The sequence below is a fragment of the Sciurus carolinensis genome, chromosome 17 (genome assembly GCF_902686445.1).
Source record: "Sciurus carolinensis chromosome 17, mSciCar1.2, whole genome shotgun sequence".
Taxonomy (NCBI): domain Eukaryota; kingdom Metazoa; phylum Chordata; class Mammalia; order Rodentia; family Sciuridae; genus Sciurus; species Sciurus carolinensis.
The window spans coordinates 20469548-20482053 of record NC_062229.1 but is presented as its reverse complement, the minus strand read 5'-3'; the positions used below and the strand labels follow the sequence as shown (position 1 = coordinate 20482053).

General features: G+C 59.8%; 1 protein-coding gene across 8 annotated transcripts; it reads right to left on the bottom strand.

Moving 5' to 3' along the window:
* Nucleotides 1–524: 524 nt before the first annotated feature.
* On the bottom strand, nucleotides 525–11139 carry Hsh2d (hematopoietic SH2 domain containing). 8 transcript variants are annotated; one of them, XM_047531701.1, is made up of 7 exons: nucleotides 10797–10950; nucleotides 9747–9893; nucleotides 7227–7373; nucleotides 5906–5995; nucleotides 4858–5023; nucleotides 4013–4147; nucleotides 525–1663 (listed from the first exon to the last, which is right to left on the bottom strand). In XM_047531701.1, the coding sequence occupies exons 3-7, from the start codon at nucleotides 7349–7351 to the stop codon at nucleotides 1121–1123; spliced, it is 1059 nt and encodes a 352-aa protein (XP_047387657.1). In that variant the 5' UTR covers nucleotides 7352–7373; nucleotides 9747–9893; nucleotides 10797–10950; the 3' UTR covers nucleotides 525–1120. The 8 variants fall into 8 exon arrangements, with proteins under 8 accessions (XP_047387657.1, XP_047387659.1, XP_047387660.1 ...); XM_047531703.1 differs by lacking the exons at nucleotides 9747–9893; nucleotides 10797–10950 and adding an exon at nucleotides 11009–11139; XM_047531704.1 differs by lacking the exons at nucleotides 9747–9893; nucleotides 10797–10950 and adding an exon at nucleotides 11005–11085.
* Between the last annotated feature and the right edge of the window lie 1367 nt (nucleotides 11140–12506).

Genomic DNA, 12506 nt, shown 5'->3' with positions numbered 1-12506 from the left:
GAGGTGTGCGTTGGAACTGAGTCCCCCCGAGCACAGTTCTGTGCTGACTGAGGCCCCTGCCCTGTGGTTTTACAGACGGGGCACCCAATAGCTCAGACGCGCCAGCTTCCAATCCTGATGCTCGCGCCCTGCTGCCTGTGGCTCTGCCACGCCTCTTCTCTCTGAACCTCAGTCTCTTCTTCAGAATGTGGACAGGGGCCCGCCCGCAGAGGTTGGCTTAGAGGCAGGAAAGGAACAGGTACGGTGGGCTCCCAGCATCCTCAGGGACTGGTTCTGGGACCTCCCTTGAATACCCAAATCCACAGATGCTCAAGTCACTTGCATAAAGTGACAGAATTTATATGTAACCTGTGCAAATTGCCCATGGACTTTAAATCATCTCTAGATGACTTATAATATAGAATATAGTGCAAACACTATGGAAATAACTATTATACAATATTTTTTAAGGAAGTAATGACAAGAAAAACGTCCAGACATGTTCGGGATAAAGTTTTTTCATATATATATTAGGTGTAGATGGACACAATACCTTTATTTTGTTTAGTTTTTTAATGTGGAGCTGGGGGTGGAACCCAGGGCCTCACACATGCTAGGCTAGCGCTCCACCCCTGAGCCACATCCCGGCCCCTTTTCAACACTTGTGATCTGCGGTTGGTCGGCCTGGAGATGTGGGCCCTTGGATGAGGGTCTGGCACCGGGCCGGGCACACAGTAGGCATCTCGACCACCCATGGCTGCTGAATATTACTGTTGCTGTGGCAGTACCAGGGATTGAACCCAGGGACGCTTTCCCACGGAGCCACATCCCCGGCCCTTTTTGTATTTTATTTAGAGACAGGGTCTCTCTGAGGTGCTTAGGGCCTCACTAAGTTGCGGAGGCTGACTCTGAACTCCCCATCCTCCTGCCTCAGCCTCCCAGCGGGGGATGGAGGGGTCAGGGTCACAGGCATGTGCACTGCCCAGCTGCGCCTGGGATCTTCATTATTAAACGGGCCACGTGGTGTCAATGGCAGGACCAGGTCCCCCAGACACCCGCTGAGGGTGTGGGACGGTGGCAGAGGGACGCGCTCCAGGAGTGCGGGGCCCCTGGCATGGTCCTGGCGCTGGGGCAGCCCCCGCTAGCAGTACCCAGGGGCGAAGGGTGGCGGCGGGAGGTACTCCTCGGGGAGCCAGTCCACCTGGGGCTCGGCCACGTCACCCGGCTCCAGCTTGGTCTCCTGGGAAGACAGGGCCCGTGCTACCTTTTGGTGCCAACCCCTGACCCCTGTGGCCACCCCGCTCCAGCTCATGGGCCTGGCGGCCTTCCTGGAGGAGGCGTCCCTGTGTCTTGGGGCCTGGGGCTGTGAGGGGTCAAAGGCTGTGGCCACACAAGGGTCCCTGGAGACACTGTCCCTCCAGGCTGCTTCTGCTGAGTGCTGTCTGCTGTGCGCCTGGGCCCCGGAGCTGCGGGTCGCTGACGACGGCCGGGCCTCCCGGAGTGACGACAAACTCAGGGCCGCGAGGTGGGACTTGAGCGGCAGCGGGGGCCGCGCTCTGAGGCTCCTCCAGAGTCTCCGGCAGGCCTGGCCCCAAGGCGCGCTAGCGGGGCGCGGGGCGGCGGCGTCCTGGGCGGGCTCTCTCGCGGCCGTCGCCCGGTGGAGCAGGGCCGGCCTCGCGGGGACCTGCAACGGAGGACGGGTCACCTGGGGCCGGGCCGCCGAGACGCTGAGTCGGGGCCCGGGCGCTCCCGATGCCTCGAGGCCCAGGAACATCGCGAGCGCCCCGACCCGCGCCTGTGCCCTCCTTGCTGACCGCCCGGCTCCCGAGCCCAGGGCCGGCCGAGCCGCGGAACCGGGCCGGGCACCCCGCTCCGGCCGCAGGCCTGGTGCAGTGGCCGCGAGAACACACGTCCTCTGCCACCCGCGGTGCGCGCAGCGACGTCACCGTCGTCCTTCGGCCATCGGCGCCCAGGCCGGGCGGGCGCCCCCAGCCGCGCCCCGAGACCCACAGCGCAGTAGGTTTGGTCGCCGGTATCAGCACCCAGGCGCTGGCCGTGTCACCGAGCCACGGGGCTTTCTCGGCTCCCTGGCAGCCTCATGGGATCATCGCCCCTGCTGCCCAGCGAGGACCTGCCTGTCCGCGGGCCGCGATGGGCTCCCGCTCGGTCAGCCAGGTGCGGGCAGAAGCCCGGGCGGCCTTGCGTGGGCGGCTCCCTGCCCACTGTAAAAGTTCACTTGTGGGCAGGGACATGGAGGGGTCATCTGGTTATGTCGTGAGTCTCACTTGTGTTTTTTAAATAATCTAAAAACTTAAAAGCCATGCTTAGCTCCGGGGCTGGACAGAAGAGGCCGGGGATCAGAAGTGGCCCAGGGGACGTTCTCAAAGCCCCGTCTACCCAGCTGTTCGGTCCCTAACTGAATGTCACTTGTGGCCAACGCTGCCTGCGGCCCTCCCTGCCCACCTCCTGCCCCAGCGCTTCAGAGCCCCCAGCCTGGCTCCCACGTGCCAGGGCCAGGGTCTTTGTACCTGGGAGTCTCCTTGGTCACCGGCGCCCATGGCAGACCTGAGGAATCAGAGCCTTAAAGTCCCCTAAGGACTAACGGCAGGTGGAGCATCAATACCCCACCCCCTCCCCCAGGTGGGGCAGCCCCAGGATCCCAGGGACACAGCCCAGCCAGCCTGGCCACTAGACTAAGGCACCCAGTGACATGCTCCCTAACTTCCACCTCCCCAAAAGGGACCTGCCCCACGATGGGGTCCCTCACCCTCTGCATCTGAGCCGTCAGCAAGCTCTTCCGAAAATGTCACAACTGGGCCCACTGTTCCCGCCCCCAGGCTCCCTCCCAGTGCTGCCCAGTTGAGCCCCATCTTCTCATCTTGCTTCCCGACAGCTCCCTCCGCAGCCACACGGAGCCCTGAACCCCACCAATGTCACCACGCTGGCGCTGTCCTTCGGCTTCCCTGCACATCTGGAATGGAATTCCCGCTCCTCACCCTGGCCCCAGTGCTCCACCTTCTGACAGCTTCCCTCTCACTGCCGCCACTCCCATCCATACCCCGCCTGTTTTCATTCTGTGTTCCGACACATGGAGCCCCAGGACCTTTGCATCTGCTGTTCCCTCAGCCTGGATGCCTGGCCTGATTGCTACGTGAGCCTGGCTCCTCCTCAACCTGCACAGCCCAGCTCTGTGTGGCCTCCTCCAGGGAGCCTTCCCTGACTTCCCTCCGCCTGCACCCCCAGCGATGTCCAGCACACTAGTCTATTTCGTGTCCACTGCTGTCAGAACTTCCCCACCACGCAGGAGGCCTGGAGGACACTCAGGCCTCCACTAGGGGCACCTGAGGCTGGGATACATTTGTTCATTTATTCACTCTTTCATCTCCTCAGCAGATTCATTAGGTGAGCTCCTTCAGTGTGCCAGGTCTTCTTTGGGGGGTGAGAAAAGCAGCGGTGAACAGGTCAGGAGGACAAGCCGGCCTCCTGGACCTCATGGTTTGATGAGAGAAGCCGACAGGAGACGTATAAACCCAGAAATAAACAAGACCTTTTTAAACTGCAAGGAGCTCTTTGCAAGGAATAAAAAGGGTAATGCATGGGGTCCATTGGAGGTCCAGAGACTGGGGAGGGAGATACTTGAAGGAGAGTTAAAAGAAGCCCGACTTGGAAATCTGGGGAAGGAGAAAAGAGCATGTGCAAAGGCCCTGAGGTGGGCCAGCACAGGAAAAGGTCCAGAATGGAACCACCATAGGGAAATGCCCAGAGGAGGAACCAGCATGTGCAAAGGTCCTGAGGTTAGCTGATGTATCTGAACAAGGGAAGAAATGGCAGAGGGGCTGAGCCAGTAGGCAATGCAGGAGGAGTGAGCTGAGGTTGCATTTGGTTTGTAATCTCAGAGCCCGGAAACCACTGGATGGCTTTTAGGCACCTAGATATAGAATCAAGCTCTCTAAAAAGAGTCTCTGGCAACCATTGGTCATTCTCTGCTTCTGCCTCTCCTGCAGGTCAGAGGTGTCCATCTGCCATCACATACCTGCTCAGGTGCAGTCACTGGGCAGGAGGAAGGTCTTTGATGATCCCCGAGGTCATGGGCAGGGTTGGCGGCCTCCTCTGCCAGTGTATTGGAGTAAAGAAAGAGATCCTCATAATCCACGTTTGCTGGATCCTTCTGCAGGGTCAAAGGATCTATGTTCAGCTCCTATGTTCCTCACCCTGGCCCCGAGGACCTATGTTCCCTTGGAAAGGGAAAGGCTGAGGTCCTGGATGCACCCTGAAGGCTGGTCCCAGACTGTCCTTCCTCTGGTAGTTTTAGGACCTAGGCCACGCCCCATCCTAATAAGAAACATGCCCCACCCACAGTTACTATTTAGGCCGTAGGCCATGCCCACTGAGCCTTATAAGGATGGACTTCCTGCCCTCTCCAGGATCTCAGGCCCTGGGCCACGCCCACCGAGCCTTATAAGGAGGCACTTCCTGCCCGCTCCAGGCTCTCAGGCCCTGGGCCACGCCCACCGAGCCTTATAAGGAGGCACTTCCTGCCCTCTCCAGGCTCTCAGGCCCTGGGCCACGCCCACCGAGCCTTATAAGGAGGCACTTCCTGCCCTCTCCAGGCTCTCAGGCCCTGGGCCACGCCCCAGGGACCTTTAAGGAAATGTCACCCCTACAGATCAGCCACGTGTACATCCCGCTTGGGTGAAAAATCCCCCAGGGGCGTGGGCCTCAGAGGTGAAACCATGCGTGCGAGGACAGGGACCGCGAGGTCAGCGTGGAGGGAGGTCGCGCTGCGGGAGTGGCAGAGCAGGAAAGGGGGAGAGGAGGCCGGCACCACGAGGTCCTGACCCCGGGAGGTCGCTGTGGCCCTCGGGGTCCCACCCTCACCTGCCCGCAGGGCTGGGTCAGCAGCTCCTCGTGCGGCCAAACCGGCTTCTGCTGGTGGAAGGCAACCAGGGCGGCCAGGGAGGCGTGCGCCACCTTCTCCCCCGGGATCACGAGGCTCCCGTCGTCCAAGAGCTTCACCATGAAGTGGCGGCAGCAGCTCGGGGCCCTGCAGAGACACTGCCGGGGTTACGGCTCCCCCTTCACTCACCCGGAACAGGCAGCCCCCAGCCGCGGCCCACCTTCCATACGGGCTAACCGCCCTGTGCCTGTGTCCCCGTTTATGACAAGAGGTGACAGTCTGGCCTCAGGAGTTCTCCCAAGAGTGAAACAAGTTGCTCCAGGCCAAAGCTTAACGCAGTGCCTGGCTGGGGATCGACGGCGGATAGAAATCCGAACAATGAACATTTGGAGTCAGGCTCCAGTTCAAAGCTGTGTGCCTGGCACACAACAGGTGCTCAATAAATGCTCAGGTAATCAAATGAAGTAGTATTCCTTTATTACAGACGATGATTTTGCAGGAGGCTCAGAGAGGCTGAGTAACACGTCCAAGGTCATCCAGCCTCCAAGTACAGAACTGGAGGCCTGGGCTTTTCGAATTGTGAGACTCTTTCATGGAATGCTTGGATTTTTAACCTTTGCCCTGGAATCCTTTGGATTTGCCTGTTGGAAAGTGGTGTCATGTTCTGAATCCTCTGAGATGCAAATCAGGCCTGAGGGCTTACTGAGCGGGGCTGCCCTAGGTTTCCTTAACCAAGGGTCAGACTCATGAATTAGATGGTGAGGGTTGAGGGAAGGCAGTAGCCACTCTCAGAACACCCAGAAGCCCTTGTTCTTAAACACATAGCCTCAAGTTGCCACCATGTCTTGAATACAGCCATGTCTACTGGATCCAGCTAGACCTGCAGCCCTGCTCTTCAGCCAAATCTGGCTGGATCTGCACGTTGTTTGCTACCTAGGAAGTCGTGGCATGCAGCACACCTTTCCCTCTCAAAAGAAGCCCAGAGCCCACCTAGCCCCATCCCCGCCCTGGCCTTCAGCCCAGCCTTACTTGTAGGAAAGAGTGTAGCCCACGTGGCTGTGACTGACCCTGATGAGAAAAGACCCCAGTGGTTCTGACGCCAGTAGGTCCTCAGCAGCCCTGGAAAGGTACACAGGAGGGACATGGCCACGGCCCAACTGCCCAGCACACTGGGGCCGTGCAGCCATGATGGCCAGCACTTCTGATTTTCTAAACAAACAACCTAAAACCAAATTTTCTCCCAGTTGTTTTAAATCTTGGGATAGTCAGGGACAGAGGTGGTCCCTAGAAGTGGCAGTCGACCTCTGGTGACAATGACCCAGGGCTGATCTCCTCCCGCCAAAGCGCCTTTGGGTGAATCGAGAGTCCCAGGTGGCGGAGCAGGAGCCGGAGCAGATGCACTTGAAGTCAAAACTGAGCTCTGCTGCTCGCTGGCTGTGTGGCCTCAGGCAGGTGTCTGTCCCTTTCTGACCCTCAGCTTCCTCAAGGGGAAAGTGGGCCTCATTCCCAGGGCTGGTGTGGAAACAGATGGAGGGGCTTGCTACCTCTAAGTGCCCCAAAGTGCTCACTGTCCCTCTCACTTCTCTCCTTCTCCTCTCTGTGCAGGTTTCATGCAAGTACTAGCCATTTGCTATCGGGACTTGAGCATCTACGGATTTTGGTGTCCCAGGGAGGTCCTGGAACCAGCCCCCGTGGACACGGAGGGACCCCCGCACTGAAGAACGCACACTCCTGCCTGCGTTGCACGTCCAGATGCTCATCTCCTGCGTACACTGGAGTAAATAAAGTGCGATGAAAAGCAACCTCATCTTATTCCTTCTACTCTGTCAACAGAGCTGCTAAAATATTTAAAATCGCTCCCCGCAGCTCCCGATAGGTTGCAGCTGCACAGCCCCGTCCCAGAGCTCGGACGCCACACCAGCGCCTCCTCCGTGGGACCGTCCCACATGCTCTCAATGTCCTATGTGCAGAGCGTGGGGAAAGTTCTTTCCTCCTTGGAGCTGGCGCTGGAGGCGGGCTGGCTCCCGCGCACCTCAGAGCTCACGTTCTGAAACGCAAAGGGCACGTGAGTTCCATCCCAGGGCTGGAGCGCCGTTGCTTGAGGACGGTGTTAAGGAGGATTCTGAAGCTGCGTCCCGCGTTCACGGATGGTGCCGCCCCGCCTGTGTAAAGCGGCAGGTGCCGCCAAGTGCAGAGAAGGTGAGACCCAGAGAGGGGAAGGAACCTGCCCAGGGTCACACAGCAAGTCCCGGGCCCGTTTCACCCTGTGGTCACACGGAGCTCAGTGGGGCCCAGCAATCTGCAGTGACAATCTGCTCAGGGCGGGGGGGGGGGGGGGGCGTGTCCTCACTCTCGGGAGATGGTCCCGTGGAACCAGTCGGGGACCCTGGTTCGGGCCAGCTGGCCCATCTGCGTGTGCACAAACCAGTCCAGTCGCGGGGGCAGCGGCGGGGGCAACCTCTCGGCTTCGGTCATGGCTCCAGGGTGGGGCGGCCACCTGGGGGCGAGAGGGGGCGGGTCAGGCTGGCCCCTCCCCATCTCCGCCCAAGGCCGGCTCCAGCGGGCGGGCCCCTCGGTTCTGCAGACCCACTGTGTGCCACACGCTCACGGACCGCTCCCAAACCTCCCAGGGCGTTTCCTCTTCCCTGGGACCCCTCACGGCACAGGAAGGAGTGCCTGCGAGCTCCCCTTATCTCCGCGTCCGCGCTGGGCGGCGCTCCGGGGCTGCGCGGTCGCCTGGCTGTGGGGGCCCTGGTTCCCTCCCAGCCCCGAAAACCAGAGCAGATCGCACACGCGCACAAAGAGAAGGGTGCTTTGTTTAGTTTGGTGTTTGCTTCGTGGTACTGGGGGCTGAACCCGGGTCCTCTTCCCTCGAGCCACATCCCAGCCCTTTTTGGTTTTTATTCTGAGACAGGATTTGGCTGAGTTGCTGAGGCTGGCCTCGAACTTGTGATCCTCCCACCTCAGCCTCCTGAATAGCTGGGATTACAGGTGTGCCCCACTGTGCCTGGCAAGACTCCAGGGTATTTAAAAATCAAGTCAGTGTCCCCAGGGCCAACGAGATGACGAATTGATGAGTGATGAGTGGGACAGCTGGCACAAAGCTAGACACCAACAGCGGTTGCCATGGTTTCATGGAACACTGAGCCACGTGGCCGCAGTGGCTCCTGCCACCAGTGTTGCTGGAGGTGGCGGCCGCCGTGGGCACACCTGCCACGCGCCTGCTGCGTCACTGATCCACACACATTCTCTACGATTTCAAGTTCAGGCCCCCCCTGGGCTTCGAGAGTCCCTGCCGAGGAGCCCAGGGAGAGAGCGCTGACTTGGAAACTGGTACCAAGGTGGCGCCTGCCGGGGCCCCTCCTGCCCAGCGGGCTTCTTCTCCAACCTGGAGCTCAGCCGTCTGATTCTCAGGGTCAGGAAGGTCTGCGGCTGGGCTCTTCCCACAGCAGGGGCCTGTGGACCAGGGCAGGCACTGTTGACTTTCTCGGTGGCGGCCCGCCCCTGGGGTGTGGCCCTGCGACCTCTGGGGCAAGTGAAATTAATAGGTGCATTGTGCCCGGGACCCTCCCGCCGGCCCCGCCACGACCCTGCACGCGGAAAGCCCTGGTCTGGCTCTGTCTCTGAGGAGTCTGGAAGTCCTTTAGGAGACCCCTAAAGCACAAGAGGCAAAACCAGGAATCAAGAGTGGGATGGGATCAAACCAAAAAACTTCTTCCCAGCAAAGGAAACAGCCAAGAATGAGAGCGAGCCTCCGGAACGGGAGAAAATCTCCACCTGCACCTCAGGCAGAGCGCCGATCTCCAGGATATAAGTCAAAAAACCCAACACGGAAACCCTCAAACAACCCAATCAGTGCATGGCTGAGGAGCTGGACATGCGCTTCACAGAAGAAGAGATACAAACAGTCAGCAAATACATGAAAACATGCTCAACATCTCCAGCAACTGCAAATCAAAACTACACTGAGAGTCCACCTCACTCCAGTCAGAAAGGCCACTATCAAGAATACAAGCAACAATAAATGTTGCTTGGAGAGGATGTGGGGAAAAGGTACACTCATACATTGCTGGTGGGACTGCAAATTGGTGCAGCCACTCTGGAAAGCAGTGTGGAGATTCCTTAGAAAACTTGGAATGGACCCACCATTTGACCCAGCTATCCCACTCCTTGGTCTATACCCAAAGGACTTAAAATCAGCATACTACAGAGATACAGTCACATCAATGTTCATAGCTGCTCAGTTCACTATAACTAAACTATGGAACCAACCTCGGTGTCCTTCAACAGATGAATGGATAAAGAAACTGATATATATGCACAATGGAATACTACTCAGCCTTAAAGAAAAATGAAATTCTGGCATTTTCAGGTAAATGGTTAGAGCTGGAGAAGATCATGCTAAGTGAATAAGCCAATCCCCCCCAAAATCCCAAGGCCAAATGTTCTCTCTGATATGTGGAAGCTGACACACAATAAATGTGGGAGGAATAGGAGTTCACTGGATTAGACAAAGGGGAATAAAGGGAGGGGGATGGGAATGGGGAGGACAGTAGAATGAACCGGACGTAACTGTCCCGTGTTCATACATGGACACAGGACCAGTGAAAGTATACATCGTGTACAACCACAGGAAAGCAAAGTGCGACTCCATGTATGTATAATGTCCAATTACACTCTGCCCCGTACCTCTAAAAAAAACAAATAAAATGAATAAATAAAAAGAAAAAACAAAGCGCCTGCAATTGGAGCCAGATGCCCCGAGTTCAAATTCGGGCGTAGCTAATCCCCACTCAGCTGTGGCGGGACCAGCCACCTGACTGCTCTGTGCCTGTATGTTCAGCTGAAATTTGGGCCTGATGATAGTCACCTGGAAGGTGCCGGTGAGACAGTGAGAGTGCGCCTGTGTGCGCCTGCCTGAGCTGATGACTGATTCGTGGCCACGGCGGCCTGCGGCCCCAAGGTTCCTAACAGCTGGGCAGGTCCCCTCGGCCTCGCTGGCCTTTCCTGTTGGGGGCTGTTGAGACACTCGGTTTGGGCAAGGGTGCCTCCGCCTCAGGCTGCGTCCTGGAGCCTCGGCTGTGAGCACAGGACAGAACGCTGGGTAAGTGGCAGGTCCCTGGGGACCCGCTCCCACCACGAGTAAGGCGCGACTCTGTGGAGGCGCAGAATGCGCACGAGCCCGTGCTGGCTCAGCGCAGGGCGGCCGCCCCAGCGCATCCCTTCCCACCCTGAGAACTCCTACTTACCCTCCGACAGCAGGGCCAGCGTCCCCTCTGGGGCAGCCTGCCGGCCTCCTCCGCTGGCACTTTCTCCCCCCTCACTCCCCAGGGCCTCCTTCTGTCTGTCTCCACAGACGGGGTTTCCTGACCATCGGGCCCGCGGCCGGGTGTTTAGTCCTCCCCGGGGTCGCCAGCCTCAGCGAGGCCCGTGCTCACAGGGCCAGGGCTGTGGGTGCTGAGGCTGCAGCCGAGCCTGGCGGGGCTTCTCCGGCCCCCAGGGCACCCTGGCCACTCGGAACTCGCTACTCGTCCCAGCACGCTCGGTCCCCGTCCCCCAGTGCTGGGGATTCGAACCCAGGGCCCAGCGCACGCCAGGCAAGCGCTGGCCCCTCAGCTCCACCCCCAGCCTTTGGTTTTCATTTTGAGAGGGTCTCTGAGTTGCCCAGGCTGGCCTTGAACTTGAGGTCCTGGTGCTTCAGCCTCCTGAGTCGCTGGGTGCCCAGCTTCTGGCACACCTGTGCTCCAGCCAGACCCCTGGACAGCCTGTCCCGGGCGCCCACTGTGGCTCCTCATGCCCCTTCCCCCAGGAAGCCCTCATGCCTCCAGGGACCTGCCTGCCCATCCCTCCTTCTGGCCCAGCCCACCCCCTTTCTGTGCCTGCAGGGGCCTGGGCAGGGGCTGAGGGTCTGGACGCGTACCTGGGAGACCCCTGGGTGCCGAGCTGGAGCCTAGGTTTCGCTTCAGGGTCTGTGCGTCAGCAGGCGGCAGGGCGGGACCCACGGGGGCTGGTTCCTGCTTCCTCCAGCCGGTGAGCCCGGGGCGTGGCCTGCCGCCCCGCGGAGCTGAGGGAGCCCAGGTGGAGGGACGCCAACCCCCACCCCGCCCTTGACAAGCTTTACTGAGTACCTACTATGTGCCAGCTCCTGGCAGGACAGAGGGAGGACCCCCAGACAGGTGCAGGATTCTGTCGAGCAATGAAGAGAGCAAGACATCTCCCAATGGCAAAGTGGATGCTGGTCGGGAAGGGCTGATGGCAGTCCCAGAGCAGGCCTAGGTGACCTGGAGGGAGGGGCACAGGAAGGGAAGAAGAAGACAGCTCAACAGGGGGGAAGTGGGCAGAGAGGCGGGAGGTGGGCAGAGAGGGCGCAGGAGGTGCGAAGCAGCATGCGCAAAGGCCCTGTGGCTGGACCCCGCGTGGCGGGTGCCGAGGCCCCGTCCTTCACATGGGTCCCCTCACAACTGCCTCTGTAAAAGTGCGTGTGAAATTATGTTTCGCAATCGTGTTGGATCAAGACCAAGGTGGTCCAAGGCCGGATTGTGACTGTACTTTCACGCTCAGGGTACTCAGGCTTTTCTTCTGACTTTAAAATAAACTAAACAGGAGGGCGGCTGCGCCTGGCTGTGTGCTGGCTGTCCCCACCCTCAGCCCCTGGGGCACACAGGCAAAACCACTTCCTTCTCTCCTGTCAGGCAGAAACGGCCGCATCCTCACGGCTTGGCTCCCGGCCTCCGCGGGCCTATCAGCCTGGCCCAGCTGGCCTGGCAAGACCCCACGGTGGATCGGCTCAGGGAAGTGGGGGTCGGGGAGGGTCTGGGGTCTGTGGGTCAATGACTCAAGCGAGAGACACAAGGAGCCCAGCTTGTCCCTCACCTGCTGTGTGTCCTTGTGTGAGTCACTCAGCCTCTCTGGGCTTCTGTTTCTGCAACTGTGGACCAAGCAGGATAACATCCTCTTTTGCCACATGAAGCTGATAGGAGGGGTCGTGGGCTCAGTCGAGTGACAGCATTGATTCTCTGTCCTGTGGCTTCGTCCAGGTTGATGCAGGCTGAGGCTCCAGGTCCCCCAGACTGGGCCACCTTGGGCAACTCGCTCTACTTCTCTGACCCTCATGCTGCCCTTGGCCAGTGGGCTCCTCCTAGCCTGGAAGGTGTGGGGTGAACTGCTGGGAGGGGACAGGAAGGGCCTGCGGGAATTTGTCACTTGGGAAGCCTGGCCACCGAGGATCTCGGTGCACGGAGAGGGTCTTGGCCCACCCTGGCCCAGCACCCTGGGCGGCAGCACGCAGGCTCCGCCTCACCTCCCTGACCACTCGGGATGTGGGCTCCACAACGGACGCCCTCTCAGATGTCACCACAGAGCGCCCCCCGCAGTCCACAGAGGACGGAGGGGAAGCAGGTGTCAGTGCCCCGCCCCCCGCCTGGGGCAGATGTGGGCTCCTTCCTCAGCAGGTGGCCGGACATTTGCAGCCCCGAGTGGGTGGCCATCGGGTAGGTGAGCAGCGCGCTCAGCTCCGGGAAGATGCGCGGCTCCGGATGTGGGGCGGGGAGGGCCCGAGGCCGCTCTGGCGCTGGCCTTAGGCGCCTCTCTCCTCCGTGATTCCTCCTCTCCATTCGTCCGCCCTTCCCAC